This window comes from Argiope bruennichi, chromosome 5 (assembly GCF_947563725.1).
Source record: "Argiope bruennichi chromosome 5, qqArgBrue1.1, whole genome shotgun sequence".
Lineage (NCBI taxonomy): Eukaryota > Metazoa > Arthropoda > Arachnida > Araneae > Araneidae > Argiope > Argiope bruennichi.
In genome coordinates, this window is record NC_079155.1 from 29481655 (window position 1) to 29507182 (window position 25528).

Here is a 25528-nt window from a genome sequence, read left to right on the forward strand (position 1 = left end):
TTAGAGTGTTTACATATATATGAAAGTGATGGTCAACCACTAGTCAAACCCTAAAAGAATTTTCTTCAAAATTTGACTTTACACTTTATATGCTAAATTGGTGTACCTAATTTTATCAGTCTAGGTCTATAAATTGTGTGGGTATCGTATTCACTTGTACTCAGACTGCCAGATAGACAGACCACTAGAAAATGAAATTCATTTTAAATCAGATAAAAATTCATAAATTTGACGCATAATAAATTTCATCCGCCAAGTTCAAAGCACTTTTAAGTAATCATATTCATAGTTAAACAAATCAAAAATGAATAGCAGATATAACTCCAGTTAGTAAGTATGGTCACCCAGAAATATTCTCGCATGCTCTCCAATAAAGGTCAAATCCCCCCCCCCCTCCCCAGCATAAGATCATGGACCTTCAGCAAAGCCGCGAATGTCATGCAGAGCATGTCAAACAAGTTTCGAAATATAGATTCTTTGGTGTGAATCTACATTATTTACTGAATCGAGCACGCAAACATGTATTTTGGACGGCTTTTTTCCCGGCCGAATGAAATCAAAATTTTTCACAGAGCTACAGTTGAAGATATAGATTTATACAGAGAATTTTATTGATCTCATTGCGTTTATACGTTATTGAATTTACCTGTATACGAAAGTACAAACCTATAGATAGTCAACCCTTTAACAGATTTTGTTCAAAATTTGGTAAGAGTGTACATTTTAAATACTAAACCTGTGTACCAAACTTTATTTATCTAGATCTTTACCTTTTGCAATTAGCAGTTCCCTTGCATTCTGACAAACACGCAGACAGACTTCCTCTAAATGGATTTTATACAAAATTTGACAGAAATCTACAAATCTAGTCTAAAGTCCATTTACTAAATTTCATCCATCTAGCTCAAAACGTTTTTGAATTTTCTTGATTTTTCTTTTTGAATTTGAATTTTTATCAAATGCTTTATAACATCTATAAATATCTGGCAACTATAAGGAAATTTAAGTCATTTTATCCCTTGAAAATAAATTTACTTTTAATGAGATAAGAATTTTCATTTTGTTGATATATATATATATATATATATATATATATATATATATATATATATATATGTATGTATGTATGTATGTATGTATGTATGTATGTATGTATGTATGTATGTAATGATATTTTAAACTCTTAATTTAATCCAAATTAATTTCCAAGATTTTATCTTAACTTAGCCCATCGTAACTTCATTCTAAAATATTCTCTTATTTCGTGATCCAATTCCACTTACCGTTTAATTAATTCCTCTGTAAAACTAATGAGCCATCAGTACTACGTATCAAATGAAAATGACACTTTTCGTTGCCCTTGAAAAGGTGTCAAAGGTCACCACGTGTATTGAATTGGCGCTTGGTCAGAAATCCTATCTTATATAAGATTAGTGATCATTTGTTCGCCTCTTTTTGTCCTTTTCACTCTTCTTTCTCACTTCTGCTTTTGTGTCGCACTGTGCCTTCTTGTGTAAAAAATCATGCCTGCCACTCTATATTTCAGATTCCTCTGAATCCGAAAGACATATTTTTGAAATTATGATTGTCTATTTGTCCATGAATATAACAACTAAATATCACTTTGAGCTAGACCAATGAAATTTGGTATGTGATTTATACAACAATTTGTAGATTTCTCTCTTATTTTGAATGAAATCCAGTCAGAAGAAACCTCTCTCTTTCTGGCAATAGGATAACAAATAAATACGATAAGTTGAAAACGTAAAATGCCAAATTTATAATGTTCGATACACACTTTTAGCATCTAAAGTGCAAATGCTCGTCAAATTTCGAATCAAATCCACGTACGAGTTGATTGTCTGTCGATCTGAGTATTCACAAACTTGCCAACTCGTTAGCTTATTAAAGTAATGATTCAGAGAAATGAAATTGAATGAAATGAAATATGATTTCTTATTAAAATTATAGCATCAGTAGAAAAAAAAATGCGTCCAAAATGAATATTCGGTTTCACTTTCTCATATACGTAGTATAGTGAGAATATAGTAATAGTCAAAAAATTCGAACTTGAGATTTTTACTAAACTCTAGAACATCCTGAATTCGAAAAAATGGAACTCAACAATTCTGGCAAATGTCCGCTGTCTGTCTGTGACAAAGATATCTCAAAACTGCCTTGAGCTAGATGGTTGAAATTTGGTATACGGTCTTTACATCAAATTTGCAGATTTCTAGCTAATTTTGAGAAAATCTGTTCATAGAAAGTCCGCCTGACGGGCAGTTCGAATAAAAGTTAATACGATAATTACAAAACGAAGGGAGCTAGATAGATAAAATTTGGTATACAGACATGATTTTTATATTGTAGGCATCTATCGAAGCTTGGACGAAATCCAACCACGGGGTCACTGTCTATCGGTCTGTATTTTCAGAATTATGTCACACCGTTAATGCAAAAACGGAGTGACTTAAATATATCAAATGTGTTACAGGATTTTGTGACTTCAAGTGCAGTTTTGGGTCAAATGTTTGTTCCAATCGGATGAGAAAAACGTATCAAAACACAAACACAATCGCATACCAGAGATTAATAGCCAAATAACTCGCCAAGGGTGACACAATTGATTCAGTAAAAATATTAAATTCACGCCAGAAGTCAATATTTCCTAACTATTTTACGCCAGTGCTATGTAAGGTGTTCCCTGGCATGACAACTTTATTAGAGTGTGTGATAAAGTTTTGGGAAGGCTACTCCCGCTGGTTTCTTTATTATACTGTGATGAGTGAGGATAGAAATTGGGACCTTGTGGTTCGCAGTCTAGTAACATGATCATGATACAAAAGAAATTGATCGGATAGCGTAGCTGTTAACTGGCTTATAAGCTTTCACCACAGACTCTCCCTCCAGTGAGTCGGAGGTGAGACGAACGATATGGCTGTTGAGTGGTGATGTATTATTTATTAGCTGTTGGATCTAATGGGCCTGTACCCATTTGAGTAGCGCCAAGTGTTATGGCGAGCGTGTGTGGGTGAGTGGTTGCTGATGCTGTTGCGCCAAGTGAGTTTGGCGACTTCGGTTGCTTCGTCAAGTAAGTCTGACGACTTTGGTTGCGGTTAGATTACACCACAACAGCTGTACGAAGGTTGGAGGATCATCATACGAGGTCACCAATGTGGCGGATTGGTATGAGTGAGGATAGAACCTGGGACCTTGTGGTTCGCAATCCAGTAACATGACCATGATACAAAAGCAATTTCTCGGGTAGCGTAGCTGTTAACTGGCTTATAAGCTTTCACCACAATACTAAGAAGGAGAAAACTAGTATGCGATTAATTTTGGAATTAAAATTCTGCGCATTCGTAACCTTGCTCTTGACCAAAGTCCATACTTTTATGTGGAAGAAGGGGATGGCAGTCTTTATACGAAAACGCGTGGAAGGGACCACTCTGTTAACTTTTCTTGTTGTCAAGCGCTTGGTACATATTTTTAGGCAATTTTTGATGCAGAATTAGCTTTCTGAATTTAAGTTTTGTAAGTGATTGTATGAAAATTTGGTGGAAAGAACCGGGCTGAATAGTTGCTGTACAATCTCTGTTATCCAAGGCAGTACAAATATTGACATTCCAAAGAAACAAGCGATTTTCCTTATCTCCGCTTATTGAAAATCTTAGAAAGGAATAATGTTTTCAGCAGTGATTTTTTTATTTACTGTAACATTGTTGGATTGTCAAATAGATAAAACAGGCAATTTCCCAGGGGGACCGCAAAATATTTTTCGGTTTACTGTTTTCCTAGGTAATTTAATCTCAAACTTTGTGATTTGTAAGCGTCATGCTCTCGAACATATTTAAATCAAACTTTAGATTAAAACCATCATTCAAATTGCATATAATTCTTGAAATTTTTCCCCGTCTTTCCTAATTCACTTGCTGATTGCATAATTGCAATTTTTTGCAGTAGGCAAGTCAACATTCTCTCTACAGCAAATTAATAAATAACCATATTTATAGATTTAAAAAAAATTAGTTTTTCTTAATCGGTAACCATTATTAATGCAAATATTTTTGCAAATCAATTCCTTTGAAGTCTAATTTTAATGATAAAAATGAAATGAGTTTCCAGTAGAAAGGTTTCCAGTTTAAAATAATTTAACATATTGAAAAGTTAATTTTTTTAATACAGAAAAATGTTTTCAGGGTGAATAAAAGGAGCGTTTCCCAGCTTGTGGTACGCGCATCCCTCAGGGCTACGTATAATGATCCCAGTGGATACGAAGGAAAAAAAATATATAATAGTGGACATTGGCAAAGCTGGTAAAACTGAGAAATTGCACAATGGTAATGAATCTGTGTGAGTGCTGGCGAGAAATAAGGCTGAGTCCTAAGGGCCATCACCGGCCAAGGTACAACCCTTCACGTGGGAAGCACGACCCTTCCTCGATAGGAATAGCCGACCCCAAGCATTTCTGTATCCATCCACCAAGGTGGCGAGCACTAAACACCATACCGGAAGCTTCACCTCCTCACTTCTGAGTACGCCCCCCCCTCGGTAGGAGAAGCAGTGATGATATGTTAAGAGATAAGCGAATAAAAAAAAATGGCTAAGAAAAACTGGATTAATAATTTGAAATTCCATCACGTCACTCAGTTTGAGTCAACCCTCAAATATACATCGCATGATATTTTTTAATATATAATATATATCACGATATTGAAGTTGAAATGTGTAGCGGATTGTTATGAGCGAGGGTAGAACCTGGGACCTTGTGGTTCGCAGCCGAGCAACAAGACCACAAGACAAAAGTAATTACTCGTGTCTCGTAGCTGTTATCTAGCTTATAAGGTTCACCATAGTATTCTCCCTCCAGTGAGTCGGAGGTGAGACGAACGATATGACTGTTGAGTGGCGATGTATTAACTGTTGAATCTAATGCGCTTGTACCCATTTGAGCAGCGCCAAGCGTTATGGCGAGCGTGTGTGGATGAGTGGTTGCTGTTGCATCAAGTGTCTGACGACTTTCTGTTGCTGCGTCAAGTGAGTCTGACGACTTTGGGTTGCTGCGTCAAGTGAGTCTGACGACTTTGGGTTGCTGCGTCAAGGGAATATGACGACTTTGGGTTGCTGTGGGTAGATGGCGCCACAACAGCTGTACGAAGGTTGAAGGTTTATCGTAAGAGGTCACCTATGTAGCGGATTGTTATGAGCGAGGATAGAACATGGAACCTTGTGGTTCACAGCCGAGTAACAAGACCACAAGACAAAAATAATTACTCGTGTTTCATACATGTTATCTGGCTTATAAGGTTCACCACAAATGTGAAAGACAAAATGAATGAATTAAAAAAAAAATCATCCGCTTCAGCAGTGGCGAATTTATAATTAGGTAGTTGTCTAGGCCTGTCACAATTTATGAAGATCGATTAAAAATGACTAATTAATAAAATTTCTTACAGTATAAATAATAAGTTTGTGAAAAATATGTATATTCCATGAATAATAAATATTAGAATAATATTAACATTTTATTAAGTGTAATTGGTTAGATTTCTAAGTTTCATCACATTCACTTATAAAGCCAAACATCTGTTTCAATAACTTCTCGAAATAGATGAAGAATGGAACTTGAGTAGTCTGGTATCATAAAAGATATACAAAAACAAATACATATAAACAAAATTAATATTAACCTAAAATAAATCAAATCATGCTAAAAGAGAACTGAAACGTGAAACTAAAAGCACTGCTTAGTTCCGAAAGATTACTAAATCCGCTATATCTTCATTAACTTAAAAAGCATAATAGTAGGAATTGTGATAAAGTTTTTCTAAGAGTGAATGCTGTCTCTGTCGTAATATCGAATTGCAACTCCCTTGACCTCTAGATAAGTGATATCTATTGATTGTCTGCTAAATAAGTGAAGTTACCCGATTTTCTGAGCTTTAACATGTGTCGTAGTCAAACCGGAATGTTCTATTTAATCAGAAATAGTGATCACGTGATATGAATCATTAAAGCAAACAGTGCATCTAAAGCCAAAAGATAAACAATTTATTTTTCTCTTTCACTTTCTACGATTAATCATTAAGGAAACCAAGGACTCCTTGTAACAAAGTTAAGTTTAACACACAACTTAGTCCTGTTAGAACTAATAGTTGTAACAGGGATAAGTTGTAATACTTAATTTATGCCGTGTTTTTAAATTTTTTCATCAGAATTTTCGCTAAATATTCTTATGATGGGCCTTAAAATATCAACACAGTTAGCAAACGGATTATGAGCAGTTGTGTGGACACGAGTTCCATTTTAGCTGGTTAATGAAGGAAAAAAAAATATTTTTAAATTTTGATTTAAGATGATTTAAATCATTATTTAAAAAAATATTTTTACTTATTTATTTTGTATCTATATTACATTTTAAAAAGCAAATCCAATTTTTTTTCTTCAATGGAATATTCTTTTTTTTTTTTATAAATAAACAAAAATATTCGAAACTATGCAATGAAGCAAATTGTAACAAAACCTCAGGGGAAATTGTAACATAAAAACTTGCGAGATTTATCTTGATTTATATTTGATTCACGTACGTAGACTTTATATATTATCATGCATCCTCAAACATCAGATTTGTCACAGTACAGAACTCTGAAAGAGTCTAACAAAGACTCTAAAAAATAATAATTTGCCCATCTAATAAAGTAACAGTGGAAAACGAAAATACCTACATAATTAATAAGAATGAAAACTAAAAGAAAGAACGAGGAAAAGGTTTAAGAAAAGAAATTTGGAATAGAAAATAAAGAGTGAAGAAGAGGATTTTGAATTAACATACAGATTTAAAAGGAAAAAAAAAATAATAATAATAAGGGTTTTTTTTTAGCTTGCAGAGATGTATGCAGTAATATTGACAATATTTATAGTATGTTTCATTAGAATCCAGTTTTAAAGTTATTTTGGGAATACCATGTAATTATGAATAGCAATCAGACGACGAGGATAACGCTTGAGTTGGCGCTCCTACTTCCCTTTCCACGCTACATTTGGGTAACTTTAAAACTCGAAAGATTTAGCATATATCAAATCTACTTACACGGGGTTCTTCGGTTAAATTGAATTTAAATCCAGGAACACTGTGGACTGAAATCCTGAAAACATTAGGAACAGATCACTGAGGTCGTCAATATTGATGGGGTGGGGTGGGGGGTGGGGGGAATGGCTTTAATGCTTACTTTTAAAAATGTGGGCACACAATGTATAATATAGGAAACAATTTTTTTTTTCATTGGTATTCTGATATAGATTGACTTTTATGTTGATTAGCTGAATTATTTTATGCTTATTTTATTGCAAACCATTTGATATCATTTATTATTATTATACTAAATTATAGTAATTGACAAATGCTTTGTATATTTTAATTAATAAAAGAATGGTAAAAGAAAAACGATGTTAAATACTTTTTATTGTTCAACTTTACCCACATCAGGGAAAATTATAACAGCCAATTAGTTTTGAAAAAAATATTTCTAGTGTTAAAATTAACAAAATTGTTGAATGTTTTTAATATAGGGTGGGACAAAATGCCCATTCAATTCCATTTGGATCAGTGTCTAGGGTACTGATTAAGAAAAGAAGTAAGGTTTAAAGAAAAACAGTTCATTTATTTAGAGTAAACAAAATTAACAAGACATTAACAATTAAGACAGAAAAAGTTAATTACATTAAAGTTAGAAATTAAAATACTTAGATGGCACCAAAGAAAGAAGCCTTTCAAGATGTCTGCACATAGCAAAAATAACTGCCGCCGTAGCGTTAGATTATTAAACACTCATCGTTACCGGAGACGTAAAACTCTCTCCTCTTTTTTCCGAGCGAAATGCCAACAGCTCGCTTTTTACTCAAACTTATGCTTATGTAACTTAGCACTTTGGATTAGTAGAACTCATGGTGCCATCTATTACAATACAATAAAACTAAATTGAAATCTGGATGCGTTCGGTATAACAGTGGAATGGTAATGGCCACCATTTAAATCTCTACATATATATTGAATGGATAGTTAAGCTATAAATGTAAGTAGTTACAATCAAAGAATCGTGAATAAATTTAAAAATATAAACATTTTTCCAAAAATTGTAACAATTAGCCTTACTTAGCCCTATGTATAATATAGAAATATTTTTTTAATCTGAAATCTCTCCTACCAATAATAATAAATTTGTGTGAGTGCTGGCGCTCTATAGAACACGCCATTAAATCTAGAACTGTCAAATTTGGCAAAAGTTATCACATTTTCTGAACTTTAATCTGTGCCATAATCAAACCCGATGTTCCGCCTATGCAAGAGTTCTGCCCATGTAAAATAAATATTTCTGAAAACAACCGATACTTTTAAAGCCAAAAAATAATCAATTTTTTAACACACTTTCCTTGTTTACCCACTGTACATGACATCGTTTTTTTTTCTTTCTGAGTCATAAAAACAAATCTTTACTAATAATAAAATCTAGTATGTGTGTGTAAGTGTTGGCACTCTACAGGGTGCACCGTTACGCCTAGACTTGCCAAATTCGGCAAAGATATATTTTGGAAAGTGCACCTCGGAACAATTTCCTTTTAAATTTTAATTGGAATCCTAGTTAATTAAAAATTTATCAAAATTTCGGCATTTTTCCATGATAATTCCAGAAAATTTACAATACAAAAACGAATTTACATGAACTTAAATTTAAAGGGGAAAAAATTATCTTTTTAACGATGCCAATTTAATAGTCGCGCAATTTTTTCCTTAGTTTTGGTAATTTTTTTAAACATTTTTTTTTACGTAATTTTGTACAATAGATAATATTATAGTACGATTCAAACCGATTTTATTGTTGCATTACATATTATAGCTAATAAAACACAATAATAATAAATAGTGATAAATAGCTAATAAAAAGATAGAATGTTAAGTGTAGAATCGTATCCAATTTTGAACTAAATCTATCAAAAGATTGCCCCTCAGGGGCAATCTTTTGATAGATTTAGTTCAAATGTGTCAAGTTAAATTAATTTTAGTTAATTAATTAAGTTTAGTTAAATGTGTCAATCTGTAATTTTCTTATGCATGAATATTTAGATAAATAAAATTCGATATGTTTTTTTTTTTTTTTTTTACCTCCCGAAAATTGTAGCATATTTTGGTTTCAAAATTTGACCAAATATTGTACCATATTTGTACTTCTATACCATATTTTGGTTTCAATCGGTCGTAAGAAAAACATCCGAAATACATTTTGGACAAATTTGGTTTCTTTCTTCATTTCCCTGAGTCTGAAAAACATATTTTTGAAATTATGACAGTCTGTGAACATGAAAATTCGAAAAGCATACTGATCTAGAGCGATGAAATTCAGCATGTAGTCGTAACATAAAACTGATAGATTTCTATCAAAATATGACCGAAATTCGATGAAGAGAGCTTTATCTATGAGACCATAAACGTGTGAATATAATGCAAAAGCACACCTATATGAATATTGGAAGATTTTTATACAAATTTATCATCAAAATTGTATATTACTATTAGAGCAAATTTATCATCAGAATTGTAGATTACTATTACAGCAAATGTATCACTAGAACCGTAGGTTAATATCAGAGCAAATTTATCATTACAATTGTGATTACTTATTGAATTAAATGTGTCAAAGACCATTTCTTGGTCTGTATATTCGTGTGGATGTGATTGATCAAACCGAAATGACTCAAACATTTTAATATGCGATCTTGTAGCCTAAATTATGGATAGATCCCTGTCTAATCTTGTATCTGTACAGTGCATAATAGGAAAATGTCCAAAATGCATGCTCAGTTTCTCTCAAAATATTATGAGCACAATACATGCCATATTGTGTCATTGTAAGCTGAAACTGTGGAAGATGGGAACTTGCGACCTTCACATGACTTTACAGGGTTTCCAGCCTCTCTTTCACAGCTTCACTTCCACTGCATGTTAAGGAGATGTACAGGGAGATTGAAAGAGAACAAAAAGGAAGTTATGATATTGTTAATGTCTATGCCAAAGGATGCAACTTTGTGGTGATTTTAATTCATGTTTTCATTGATTTACATAATAGTAAAATGCATAGTTTGATGGCAATGTATCATTCTTACATTATTATTCGATTCTTATATTTATCTTACATTCCCCATAAAAATTGTGGATCTTGGCCACGATTATGAATGCCACAAGGACTCAGATTCTTATTTTCAGAGTCCCATGCATAACCCTTTTATGCTTCATAATGTAGAAAAGGAAACCAACCATTATTTTCGATGTTTTTTTTATCAACCAATTAAAACCAAAATTTCACACAGAGCTGCTTATCAAATACCATATTTCATCTCTCTGCCTTTTTGAATATCATATTCACATATATGTGACTGAACAGACAAACAATAAATGGGATTTGGTTCAAAATTTAATATAATTTTCTCCACTTTAAATGCTAAAATGGTACATCAAATCTCATTATCTAAGCCACTGTAGTTTTGAGGTATCACATTAACATGCAGGTAAAAGTTTAAACCAACATACAATCAGCCTTTTGGCAGATTTCCTACAGTATACTTTTCAAGCTAAATCGATCGACGTGCCAGATTTTACCCATCTGGCTCTTCATGTTTTGTAGTTAATATGTTAAATTGCTGTTGGACAGGCAAATCTCTAGTGAATACATTTCTTTCAAAATGCAATAGAAATCTACAAATTTGAGGTAATCACCACATGATTAATTCCATCCATCTAGCTCAAACACAATAGTATTTTTGAGATATTGTATTCACACAGCCTGAGATAATTCCCCAAATAATTTTTTTCTTTTTTTTTTAAACTTTGGAAGCTCTGAAATATGGAGATTCATCGAAATCTTGATTTTGAAGATAGCCTTTGTATATTTCACATTCAAGAAAGAAAAAAATAGGTGAAAAACAAAGAATCTGAAAAATATTTGGTTATGTTAATTGAATGCATTTTTCATCCGAAAGAACATTAATTTAAACATGCGATAGATTCTTTAATTTTCTTTTCCCAATTTGTTTATAACTGATGCTCATGAATAAATTGTCTATTGACAATTCATCTTCTCAATTTAATAATTAATATCGACTTTTTGTTCTAAAAAAAAAAGAGTTTCCCCCTTTTTAGAATATATGGCAAAAGATTATTCATGAAGTAAATTTAGTATTTAAAACTTTAAAAATGAATTAATAACTTAAATCTATAAACAAATCTTCTATCTTGTTTACTAGTCACCTCAGAGACCATTTAATACAACACGATTAATTGTTACTATAAATTTTAATAATTTTTTTTTGTGTAACTAGGTTTTAATGTCTTCTTCAGCAAAATCATTTTAAACTTCAAATTTTGAGAAGATGAAAACTGTCAAAAGGCTTGAGCTATTAATTTCTGTGTATTATAAATTTCCTTTATTTGTTATCAATATTCTTACACATCCAATTATATCATGTAATGTGTAGCAGTGTTTAAAAAGGAAAACACTTTTTAAAAAATTTCATCATCAGTTATTTTAATCGTAAAAGAAATTTCAAAAATTTAATAAAAGCATACTTTATACTGAAGCCTCCTTGACAGGAAATAATTATCTAAATCTTGATCATCAACAATAGAAAAAAAAAACCAGTATGAAATATTTCTAACAGCAATGAAAACGATTGCAGATTCATTTCAACAATAATATATGTTACTGTAAAATATGTTTAAAATATTTTTTCAAAATTAATTAAAAAATAGAAAAACATTTGTATCAATAAAAATAATGTTGAATGTAAAAATGAAACAAAAATTAATTTTGTGCTGAAATACTTATAAAAGTTATGGTGGGAAAAAAAAAAAAAAAAAAAAAAAAAAAAAAACGTAAAAACTTTCCTTGATTTCAATTAATTAAATTTCTAATTTACTTCTTAAATAGTCCACAAATGGAAACTCTTTTTCTACCATGTACATATATATGCCAAGTTTCATAGCTTTGGATACTTCGCTAGCTTGGCCTGTACATCACCAACACACACATTCATCTTTATTCGTAGTGGAAATTATGAAGATAAGCTATTCTTTTATTCAATTTAATTGTCATTTGTTGAATTAAAAAATACTACAGTGAAACTTAATATAATAATTATTTTATTTTGAAATTTTGACAGAACAAGAACAATTTAAAACAATAACACAGATAAAATGCAACAATGAATAATTTTTAAAAGAATAAATTAAAATGGAGTCAAATATACAAAAAAGAGCAACATGCTCTATTTTTATATAGTATAATAAATAAACACATAAAAAAAAAGGAAATAAAATTGAGAATATGAATATTAACAATGAAACAAAATAAGTAAAAATATAATACTAACAATTTTGATATGAAATCTAACATGATGACAAGAAATGTAAGCTCAGCATAAAATTTTCAAAAAAATAAACATCCTTCCTGAATTAGAGTTCAAAAAATACAAACTTTTTAATAAAATCATTATTTGGTTACTTTGATAATTCATTTCATGATTCAGCGATTCCCGGATAAAGTGGCGATAAAACAGTAGAAAGGCTCTCTTTATGGCATTCTATCAACTCTAGCATCTAAAATGTATAGTAAAATAAATATAACATAAATTCAAAATATCAAAGGAAACTAAAAAGTAATGCTTATAGTACAATGAGATCCAACAGCTTTTAAATTAGGTTATACAGCAATTGTACACAATGAATTTTAAATATCACAATGAAATACATTGTTATAAACCAATATTAGAATCATATTTATAATTACATATAAAACCTTATTTAATTCAGTCAAATGTTTTTTTTTTCTCCTGCAGTTCACGATAAAAAGCTTTTTCATTAACAAACTGCAAGTGATAACTTTATTTTAATTTTCCTGGACAGTAAAAAGAAGGAAAAAAAAAAGACACTGAACAAAAAGATTATCATAAAAATCTTCGTAAGATTTTGCTGAACAAATTATTTAGAAAAGAATCCAATTTAACAACCGGATTCAGTATTAAAGCAATTTTTGATATTTCAGCTGCATTATCAAAATAACATTAAGATATATCTCTTTTTTTAATCTTTTCAACTATTTGATTCATCTATAAAGATAATTTTACATTAATATAAAGCCATCTAAGACAAATGTGGGAATTAAGTTTAATTAGATTTATGGTTCGTTTTGTAGATACACATGGACTCTTTTGAAACAAACTTCATAATTTTGAACTGACCAAATGATGAAGATAACATTTGAGACAGCATCTACATTTCCAAATTTCTATAATGTATCAATAAATATTTTATCCCAAAGGAATTTAATGAACACTAATGCATATATGGAGTGAATCATTGGAAAAATTGTGCACTGAATCTGGAGTTCACTACTACTGAAGCTGAAACTAAGTGTTGATGACCCCCTAGTGGAAGTAAGTATAAATCCTCTAAAAGAACCTTATCAAGGGAACTTAACAGCTTGAAATGCAAAGGCACTTCATTGTAAATTATAACTGATATTGCACTTAACTTTAAATGATAAAGAAAAAAAGATGTAGAGACTTTATACAAGTTAATACATAATGCAAGTTAGAACAAAAAAAAAAAAAATAATAATAATAAATAAAACTTTTAACAAATAGATGTGAACAAAAATTGATTTTATGATTTGAATATTCAAATTATTGCATTTGATATAAAATCATGATTGTCAAATTAAATTTTTTTTTAGAATTTCACTTTTTAAATGCTGATTTCTTTTTTCTCTGAGAAATTATAATTTAAAACAAAAGTATCAAATGAAACAGCCCAAAGTAAATTTGACAGCAGAGTAAAGCAATAAAATAGTGCACACACATTCAAACAAACACAACCAGGATACCTTAAAAAATTAATTTAATTAGTTTTAAAAATTAATTTAAAATTTTATAATTTCTCTACTCTAATGTCAAATAAACTTTTACTTTGAAATATACATGTTTTGCTTAAAAAAGGCTTAATATTATAGCAAAATTTTTTAAATTTTAGATTAATTTATCTAAAATTATTTCTGTATATTTCATAGACATCTTATTGAAACTAAAGCCCATATAGTTATATATGTTAAAACTTCTCTTAAGCTTATATTTCATTTAAATGCATTTAAAATTCTGTTCACTTTCCAAACCTTTTTTTTTATCAATCAAATCTATCAATATCTACACACTTCCAATGTGCTGAGAAAAAGATTAAATACATATTTGGTGCCATATCCAGATGGTGGGAAAGCAGATACGTTTTCAAGAGTTTCAATTACTAAAAATTCTATTACCAATAACAAAATGGTGAAAATTCCTGGAAAAAAAATCTTCATTACAAATGAAAGATTTGGAAAGTTTTTAGAAAAATAAGAGGTAGAGTTGTCTACTGTTTCCCATGACTCTCCAGTCAATGAAACCACCTTTCGGATTTGGATTTTCACTTTGGCACCATGGGTAATTTCTCAGTTTGCCTGAATTTCAAGCTACTCTTGAGTACCAACAATTTTTATCAACAAATGTAAAATGGAAACATTTTTTTTAAAGAATGGATTTAACAGTTCATTCATTAGCATTATTATTTCATAAAATGAATGATTCTTTTTTACTTACTTGTTTCTGACGTGCTAAACCACGTAATGCTTTCTGCCAAACTGTGACCAAATCCACTTTTTTCTCTTCAAAATCAAAAAATTCTATCACATCTTCAGCTTTAACAGTGGGTGCTGGAAGTTCTTCCTTCACATAATCTTCGCGATAAATTTTCGGTGGCAATTTGCTACGCTTTTTCTCTGAATAAGACAGAAAAAAATATTCTTTTATATTTAAATACAAAAAAAAAAAAGCTCTAAGAAAGTAAATATAACAGTTATAAGATTTATGCCAAGCATTTTAAAACGAATTCTTACTAATGCCTTCACACCAACTTTTAAAAAAACACTATTCAAATAAAATCATTTTAAAAATAACTTATACCCTCACAACAAAATATTAAAATTCCTTGATTATTTTAAAATGATCATTTTTTAATTTACAAATTATACTTAAATTTTATGAAAAAGTTTGACGAAAGTAAATACTTTTCTAAAATTCAATGAATTGCAAAATATAAAAAAACTTAGCATGTTAAAATTCAATACAAATTTTCTCTAGTACCTGATATTTAAAAACATTTATTATATTAACTTTATTATGATTGTAATTGAATTGAAGCAAGAAAAGTAACCTAACCTAAGAGCATGTACATGGCAGACATCTTTTAAAAATTCTTTTAAATATACAATGTTAAACATACAAAATATAAAATGTAGTTGAAATTTTAAATGTAAATTTGGAACACTGGAAAAAAATCCAAATTGTTTTATACAAATTTAAAATTATTACAAACATTTTAAAATTCTAAAGATATTTAAAATTCAAAATTACAATTGAAAAATTCAAACTTAAAATACAATATAAATAGAATATTTGTATCTGTGAATTTTTTTGCTATATAAGTCATGCATTTTTTATTTATTTAAAAATCTTAATTATTATTATTATTATTTAAATTTCTCTTTCAATATCTATACATTATTCTCAGAAATATAGGGTCATTATTATTATTATTTTCAAATTTAATGATGTTTACCTAGGATGTTTAAATATGCCTGTTCTGCAAGCCGTTCTTTCTGTGATCTCTTAAAAACTTTTGATAATGGTATTTCAGTTTTCAAACCATCTGTCTTTGTGTCAAGCCAACTTTTTACAGAAGATAAACCTGTGAACAATAAAGAAATAACATTGTGATAATAAATTTTTAAATAAAAGGGGGGAAATGTTCATTCAATAATATGTTTAAAATGAGCAATTATTTGTTTATTAGCATTTCCAATTAAATTCTAATAAAAAGTAACAACTGTATAAGATCAAAATATACTAAATAAAACAATAACAGCAATAGCATTATTGATAAATTCCAAATTGGGTTTTTTTCGCAGGATTCTAGAAAAAAATCCACAAAATGAAAAATCCTTCAATTTAAATACACAGATATATTGCATATTATCTAAAATAAAAATACCTGAGCAATCAATAGTGGATATAAAGACAATTTTTTATTATATAGCATATCAATTAATATTAATGGTGCTCATAATTAAATTCTATGGAAATGTACATAAATAATTTTTAACACTTTCAGTTCTTAATTATTTTTAACCTTAAGTCTCTTCCCCTCATATACAGAGGGGTTCTAGTACATTTCAGGAATCTTTTTAAAAAATTCCAGAACCATACATCAATTGCTTACTTTCATTTCAAATTGTGTGTATTCATACTGCAAATAGTATTTAACTGTAAATAAAAATTATTATTAACTTAGAAAGTATTGAAAAAAAAAACACGATTCAAAATTTAAAAAAATATGCATCAAAAACATTTGTTAAAATAAACTCGTAAAACCCTCTACTTTTGAAAAATCTAAAAATCATTTATGAGACCATAGATGAGATATCATGAAAACATCAAATATGGCTGCCAAATATTCAAAGATATTCTGATATAAGATTTGATTAAATGTCATTTCATAAATGCACATGTTTTGGACTACAGCTTTCTATATTTTTTTTAATTAAAAAGCTCATTGATAATACTTGAAAGAACTATAAATACATATAATAAAACCTCAAAAAAATTAGTTAATAAGAGAATTAATGCTGACAACAGAATGATAAGCAATAAGTGCACAAAAATGAGTAACTTACCAGCAGGATCAGTTAAGTAATAATTCGAAAGCATATACTCTGTTCCTTTGCTGATTGTGGCTTTGGCTTTAGTAGATTTGACCGAAAATCTCTCATGAATATCACCAGTTCCCAAAATATCAGATTCTTTGCTCAAAATGCCAGATTCTAAAACATTTATTTCTAAACACAAAGGGAATAATTTTGAATTTTTTTATAAAAGAAATTTAAAAAAAAGATTGCATTGTATCTGCATATACAACATTAAATTTATATAAAAAAAGTTATAATTATTCAGATATTCATTTTATGATTTGGCAAAAAAAAAGTTCTCAAATTTTTTTTTTTCATTTTTTTTTTATATATGTGTTTTAAATAAGAAATATGTATTGTAATATGTAGATGATATTATATTAAAAATGATACTTTAATGAAGAATTTTCAGGTAGGTAACTAAAAGCTACCACTTTCATGGGAAAAAAAACAACCCTGAATTATATCAATTCTCTTCCCATTATATAGTAGTAAGGAAATGGTTTTTACTCATTCATCTTCTAAATTTTTCTAAGACAATACAATAATTGATATTCCATTCTCAAAAAACTGTCATAAAAATTAAAATAAACTTTTATTATCTAGATGTCATATTACCAGACAAACAAATATTCTTCCCTTGAAAACATATAATTAAAGTAATTAGGTAAAATCCAAGTCTTGGTTAATCTGAAGAAAGTATTATATGGGGTTTTTTTTTATATATATATAATATTTGCTTAAGGAAATAGCCAGGAAAAGTCATTGGGAACAAGGAAAAATAGGGGATGGCAATTATAATATATAACAGTGAAACTTTAATGAGCATAGAAATATATGTCTTCTTTAAAGCACTTTGGAGGGAAACAAGCAATAATTTGTAAATTTTAGTTGCAATCCTGTTCAAAAAATAAATAAAAAAGGAAACTCAAATTTTCCCAAGTGTTATAATCATTCTGTAAATTTGATATTTGCAAAATTATGTATTTCTTAGATCTCTAGGATTTAACATTTAGAATAAGATTCAGTTTTCAACTTTAGGCTTTCTCTTAAGAAACAGGAGAATGCATTCAATTACTCCTGAGAAATTATATTGTAGGGAAAGTAGAAACAGGCATTTAGTAACAAAAATTTGTTTTTTTCCCCTGAACATTTGGAATAATGTAGAACTTGATAGGAAATAATATTACATCTAGGAACATAACAGCATCCCATTTCACCACTTATGTTCATTGTTTTAAGTCAAATTAGCAGCTGACATTTTAAAAGAATCTACCATGTGATTCATATGCATAATATATTTCACAAAAAATAATAGAATAAATAAAAAGTAGTTGAAGAATAAAGAAAATAGCAAAATCTTCAATATTCTTCCCCAACTACCTTGACTAATTCTATAAGTAAAAACTAATATTAATGGAAATAAAAAAACATTAAATTATGAGATAATTTAAAATGCAAAAACAAATTAATTTGGTTTGTTTTAAAATATATAATGATAAAATATAAAATGCAATTTTATTTAGAATTTTAATCAATTAAAATTTAAACTAAATTTTGTTATTTTCTTCCAAAATTCCAAAAATACAACAAAATAATTTTCATATCCTTAAAGAATTTTAAAAAATTATTGATTAAATTATTTTAATTTAGTTTCATAGCAATTTTATAATACATTTTTAATTAACCTTTAAAATAATTTAAAACATTACATTATCTTACATTATTGTAAAGAAACTCAAACCATTTTCATTGTCACAACAAATATTTAATCTTGTATTATTGTTCCATTGTAAACAATGAAGATATTATGCTACTACTTATTTTTTTTATTAATGAAAAGATTTTATTTAAAGTATGCCTTTAATATTTCAAAAATTTTGTTGCACACAGAATTAAGATTTCACAAATAAGCAGTGAAGATTTTTTAAAGCACTTTTTATAAATATTTTTATATAATTGTTCACTTTTACCTTAAAGTTTTGCTTTTTTTTATTGAAGTAGTTTAATTTTTTTATTAGATCATCAAAAATTCGTCGAATGATTCTTCAGTAAATTACATAAACTATGTAATTTTTCTGTAACACACCCAAAACTTCAAAATTGAATGCTTCTTCATTCAGCCCTCATATTTTTTTACAAACATATTTTAATTCAGCAAACATGTTACTGAATAGTTGAAGGTTATCCACTTTTTCATCAAAATTCAACAAATTTTTAGTGAAATGAATAGAGAATTAAGGAAGCATATAACTCTATAAATATTAAGCTTCTTAAATTATATAAGTTCCATGATAGTTAACATTTTCAAAAGTCCATAGCTGAGAAAACTACTAAGTTATCTACAACATTTTCAAATTACATAAAAGTATTTCAAATAATCATTTTTTAAAACACTATATCTTTCTTTAAATTAGTAAAATAAATAAAAATTATACAAAGTTTTGAAATGCTTACATTATTAAAAAAGAAGAGAATATTGAACTATATGCAAAACTCAAACTATATCAACCTGAAGTTGATAAAACGGGGAAGATTTTTTTAAAAATCAATTGTATAGTTATTAAAATAAATTTACCAAATCAAAAGATACAATATGGAAACTAATAAAACATTTTTAGAGTTGATATAACAATTTAAAAATTCATAAAAAGGATAATTACCTTTCCTCAACTTCTGTTGTAATTTGCAATTTTGCTTGTTCATTTCAGCCATTTTGTGATTCCACAAAGTAGTGAGAAATTTTTCCTTTCTGTCTGAATGTCTTTTCATTTCATCAATTAAAGAGGACTTCAATGCATTGTATTTCTCATACTGCTTCTCATTTAAAATCTGAAATAATAATTTCAAGATAATAAAAACAATTTCATATTATAAAACATTTTTTTTTTCCAGCTACAATCAATGAAAGTTTAGAGAGAGCTGTTGCTGTATTCTCAGTAAAATAGTCCTGAATGTGACCATAACACATTTTTCAAAATTCAATAGACTTTAGTTTTAAAAATTAACAATCTATATTGTAATAAAGCACAGCATTCAAAACAAAATTTACTTAAATTTATGAAGTTCCTTTTATAGAACAACAGGCATGGAGAAACATTAATTATATTATTCATTAGCAATGGCATCAAACGTACATTTCTATGCACTATCAACTTAAGTTGCTATTAGCAAGGTTATAAGACTTTAATAAGGGTCATTAAAAGTAAGAAAATTCTTCTTGTAAAGTTTATTTAAAGAAAGATATATGTACAGATGTCATACAAAGTTTAGATACAGTATGCTTGTAATAATCTCTACTTAGAATAAAAATGAATGTGTGTATATGTGTATATGTATGTTGGCATTATATAAGCCAGACCATTTGACCTTAACATATCAAATTTGACCCAAATATATTTTGGAGGGTAGAAATATACACCTCAGAAAACGATTTTTTAAAAGTTTTAATTAGAATCTTAAGTAAAAAAATAAGCTAAAATTTAATGTTTTATCAAACAAAAATATTTGAGCAAAAAAATTATTTTTGCACAATTTTGAAAAATTACAAAAAATTATCTTTCCAACAAAGCCAATTCAGTTGCTGAAAAATTATTTGGTCTAGATTTATTTAATATTTAAAATCAATCAAAATTAACTAAAAAAATTTTAAATGCCTTAAAAAGATTTGTAGTTCTTAAAAATTAATTTAAAAAATTCCCCATAGTAAAATAGCTAATGATAAAGTAAATGTAAAGTAAAAATAAAAATCATTCTATTGATAATAGTACTCCAATTTATTATAGAAAAGAAAAAAGAAACACACACACACAAAGAAAATTCAGGAATAATAATGTCAAAGAATGGCATAATTAAAAAGAATGAATAAGAATTACAAGAATACCAAATATTGGCAGCATATATTTCAGAATGGGAAGAAACAAATAGCTTAAAGAAATACTATGCATAAAAGAATAGTGAATTTAAATAAACAACACCTTTTAATAAATAATCATTGTTCTATAAAAATAATCATCTACAGTCATGGCACAAATTACTGGCAGATTTTAAGTGGGATAAAAGTTCTGGAGATAACTGTCATAAACATCTAGATATCAATTTAATTATGCACATAAGGTAAGAAATTTGAAAGGGGAAACTAGTCATTTTTTCCAGATACCTTACACATTATTTATTATTATTAATTTTTCTTAAACTATCAGCTGCCAAGATTTGGTTTCCTCATAATCACTGTTTTTTTTGCCAGCACATCCTACAGTTATTTGAAAAGAAATATTTTAATGATAGCAACCTTTAAAACTGGTAAATAAATAAAAACTTACAGAAATTTTATAATTCCAGTCATTTCTAACTTGACTACAAGTTATCTGTTTCTTCCTTTTGAATGCTTCATCATCTTCTGAAGATTCTGCTTCTGCTTTCAATTTTCTATTTTTCCTTAATTCTGAGATATAATTTACTTCCAAAAGGCTTGCAGGAAGGCCACTACCTAGATAACAAAAATTAAAAGATAAGCATAAATATCAAAAACATCAATGCATAGAAAAAAGAATAATAATTATTATTAATATTTATTCTTTTTTAAAGTTTATTATTATTTTAAAACTTTCTAAAAAATAATATATGTATACAACATTTTTAAAAATTATTATTGTAACAATATAATTTTTAAAAAAAGAATGCATGTAGATGGGAGGTAGATGCATGAAATTGCATTAAAAAATAAAATTTATCATTTCTTATTTAGGATACTAGATAAGTTGTCATTACAGTAAAAGAAAAAAAAAATTACAATAAAAAATAAAATCCTCTAAGACAACTTCAAATCACACAATCATTAAAAATTTTAAAAAATAATGGGAAAATAAATTTATTTAATTTTTCTCACAATCTTATGTATTGAATTTAAACTGAATGTACAATCTTTATTCAAGCCTGATTTTCATAAAAACAAAATCTGTATTAAACATTAAAACAATGATTTGAACAAAATATTCACAATCTTTACAATATACAAAATAAATAAATAAATAAAACCTAACAAAGTAAAATAAATTGATGAAATTGGATTATTAAAATATTTAATCCTCTTTAAGATAAAATAGATCTTACACAGAGACAATCTATATGATCTACCATAATAATAAATGAGCAAATAAACAGAAACAAATATTGATCATGGTCCCCTAAACATAAAAAAAAAGAGAAATAATTCAAGAAGCACAAACAGAATAAATTTAAACTTATCAAAATTACATTTAATAACTGACCACCTTTAACAACCAGCTAATTCACCAAGTAAAATATTAGCCCCATCTTTTGTAAGTAGTAAATTATTCGCTGGCCCATCAAAATATTTTGAACTTCAAATTTTGTTAATAATGTAATTCATACTATTTAAGTAACCATATACATTTATGCTTATTGTATTAAAAGCCTCTTTGAATTTCTATCATTTTGCTTAAATTTGAGGCTTAATTTTAAAACAACAAGATTAAACTTTAACAACTTCAATACCATGCTTGCTGAAACCATAAATATAATTTCAGAAAGAAAAATCATTCGAAGTTGAAGTTTTGTAGGGGCTACAGAAAATATGATTTATGTTATCAGAGGATTATTCAATTATATTAAAGGTGAATCAGAAGTATAGAGGGATTATTAAATAAAAATTTCTTTGATTTAATGAAAAGATCAATAATATAAAACTGTTTAAAAATGAATGAACTTTTAAAAAATTTCATCATTGCTTACTATTAAAGATAATTATTAGCTGTAATTACCACATATTCAATAATTTCAACAAAAATATACATTGAAAAAAAACTTATTCAATACTAAAAAATAAGCTGAATGCTTACATCTTGATCACCAACAACAAAAGAAAAAAAAACTAAAATGAAATGTAAGTAGCATCAAAGAAAATGATTTTGCTTTTATTTACAACAAAGGAAAAAATGTAAAATGCAATTAAAAATACCTTTAAAAGTTCTTTAAACCTGGATAAAAAATTGCTATGACAATTAAATTGGTATCATTAAAAAGATATATTTTTAAATAAATTTAAATTGTATAAAGTTTAATTTTTTGTTATAATATTTTGGAGGCTATCGTAGAAAAATGGCACAATCTAGCTTAATTACAAAGAAATTTAATATCTTTTTAAAAGTTGCTTTGAAATGCATACTCTCAATGCCAAAAGTATATATGTTCCAAATTTAGTAGTTTAAGGTCTTTAACTGTGTGTGTGTGGACAAATACACGAACATACTTTTATCATTAGTAGAGGTTATTCTGAAAATGAAAGATATCAATTATAACTTTCAGATCAGATCCTGATAATAATTCATTAAATATACTTTAAATTGAAACTGGTGTGCATGAAATTTATTAAGAAGTACATTATATTAAATAAAAAAAGCTTTTTAACCATAAGAAAAGCCAAAATGACTTTCTATTTTTCTTCATGAACGGCATTAAGCAGGTAACTTGTATACACATGGCCATATGGCATGGCCCATCTCTATTATACCATCAAAAAATAATTTATAAGAAATTTTTACCAAAAGTTAAATTTTGTATGGACAAGACTTCAGGTTCTTCTCGAATTTTAGTTATTTTGGAAGGTGGATCCCAAGGATCTGTTTGAGTCTCATTTTCTCTATAATCTGTTTGTGTACCCTTTGATATAAATTTATCCACAACAGATATGTCAGTATCACAACGAACAAAACTGATTTCTTTCTCTTCTTCAACAATGTCACCAACCTTTGAAGTAATCTCTATTGGTCTGAAAAATAATGAATATGCATAAGAATGGTTGCAATTCTGGAACATATAATAACTCCTTAAAACAATTAACTTATGCATTATCATTTTAATAATTTTTTTTTTTTTTTTTTTTTTTTACAATTTCAATTTTCTTACCTATTATAAAATTTACATAAATCAGCTCCCGATATTACACAGTTGTTCTTTTTTGAAGAATGTGTCCTGCACAGTGAAAAAATAAATAAATAAATAAAAAATTATATATATCTATATCTATATATATATATTGAGGAAACACAGATCCTGTAAATACACATTAATAGAATTATAATTTAAAAATTTTCTCCAATGCATACAACTAATATTAGTGCTAGATTTAGATTTGATGAAGCCCTAATCTATTTGAGATATAAGACCCTTTATAAGTTGATTTAAGTAATACATTTAGTGTATATGGAATTTTATTGGTACCTCAAGAAAGCAACATTATAAACTATAGCTTGTACATAAATCTGGCACTAGTTGCACATGTGATTGATTATTGAGAAGATATGGGTATAATAATATCAAGATGACTATAATATATATATATGGGTATCATTCAAAATATATGTGCAAAGAAGCATTACTTTAAAGTGTTATCAGATTGTAACTTTCAATTTTATGCATTTTAAATTTTTAATATTTAAATCTATAAATCTTTATAAAATGTATGATTTAATTTATAAAAAAATTCATTTAATTGCCAAAACTTTAATGGTTTACAAAAGATTTCAAGATAACCAAAAAATGTCTACCTGTTCATATCTATAATAGCAGGAAGTTTTTCTTTTCAAATTCCATCAAAATAAAAATTCCCTATTCATAAAAAAGGACACAAAATATCAAATAAAGTTGAGAAGACAAAGTACTGAGAATTATGAAAAATTAAAATATTACATATTCTTCTTTTAATATTATTCCTCCTGTTTTTTTTTGTTTTTTTTTTTAATAATCGCATATAAAATAGTAGAAACATTCGAATTCATAATGGTTTGTTTTAAAACACATACATTTTAATTTTTAAACACTCTCCGAATATTAAATAAATTAGGACAATAAGTAAAAAGAAATATCGTTTAAAAACAGTACAAATAAAAATTATTAAATATCAAGAACCATGCTGGTTGTAATAATTTGGAAATAAATAATGCAAAAGTAATGTTATGGAATAAGAAGGCCTTTATTTGAAATCAAATTTTTATTACAGTTCATTATCACCAAATTAATTAAGTAAAATGCATTTCCTATATTTCATCATTAACCTAAACTTTTAAAAACAATGCATATAATATTACATATTATCATGCTTTTTAATATCATGTATTATTATTATTTATTAATACATAGCTAATTAAATTATATAATAATATATTTTCTTTCCAGAGGTGATTCAATAAGATATTTCAAATCAGTATTTACTGAAATATAAAAATTAATGCAAGCAAAAGGCACCATAAAAATTCCATCTATAATAATACCTAAAGCAACAGTTTTCATCGATTTCCACAGGTTTCAAAACAAGAACTAAAAACAAAATCAGCGGCTGTGAATACAGGAGATGCCAGTTAGAATTAGAATAAAGAATTTCATGGATAAATAGTGAGATGCACCGAATTTTTATTTTATTTGATATAGTTTAGAATTCAAAAGATGAAATTAAATCTATCAGTTATATTTCTGGTTTATTCAGGGTCATGAAATAAATTTTCTAAATGTGAAACAATTATGTTTGATCAGGATCAGAATTTTATATGACTAAACACAGTCGACGGAAATTAGCAGTTGTTTGATTATCTAGGCACCTTTTAATTGCAAAACTAATTATTATGGAAATTGAGTTAATAATTATGAGCTACTTATTATAAAAATATTTTTTATTTAAATTTTTCTAA

The 25528-nt window shown here is 27.7% G+C and overlaps 2 protein-coding genes across 3 annotated transcripts in view; both read right to left on the reverse strand.

The window, feature by feature from the left end:
• Nucleotides 1–7822, reverse strand: part of LOC129969301 (homeobox protein PKNOX1-like) — a 42700-nt gene extending 34878 nt beyond the window's left edge. Inside the window, exon 1 of the mRNA XM_056083806.1 lies at nt 7721–7822. The gene's annotated coding sequence lies outside the window, so the exon portion shown is untranslated. The remainder of the gene's footprint in view (nt 1–7720) is intronic.
• Nucleotides 7823–12288: 4466 nt separating this feature from the next.
• On the reverse strand, nt 12289–25187 carry LOC129969180 (cilia- and flagella-associated protein 91-like). 2 transcript variants are annotated; one of them, XM_056083618.1, is made up of 10 exons: nt 25115–25187; nt 24392–24452; nt 23751–23816; nt 23387–23613; nt 21146–21312; nt 19487–19655; nt 16812–16973; nt 15698–15826; nt 14680–14858; nt 12289–12646 (listed from the first exon to the last, which is right to left on the reverse strand). In XM_056083618.1, the coding sequence occupies exons 2-10, from the start codon at nt 24397–24399 to the stop codon at nt 12566–12568; spliced, it is 1188 nt and encodes a 395-aa protein (XP_055939593.1). In that variant the 5' UTR covers nt 24400–24452; nt 25115–25187; the 3' UTR covers nt 12289–12565. The 2 variants fall into 2 exon arrangements, with proteins under 2 accessions (XP_055939593.1, XP_055939594.1); XM_056083619.1 differs by having other exon boundaries at nt 25056–25132.
• Between the last annotated feature and the right edge of the window lie 341 nt (nt 25188–25528).

What these genes read in the sequence shown, in the direction of transcription:
- LOC129969180 (XM_056083618.1), bottom strand. An exon ending in CATACAAAATTTAACTTTTG is followed by an intron (nt 21,313 to 23,386) that starts GTAAAAATTTCT and finishes TTTGTTATCTAG; the next exon opens with GTAGTGGCCTTCCTGCAAGC. An exon ending in GTTTAGCACGTCAGAAACAA is followed by an intron (nt 12,647 to 14,679) that starts GTAAGTAAAAAA and finishes TATACATTTTAG; the next exon opens with ATGCTAGAGTTGATAGAATG.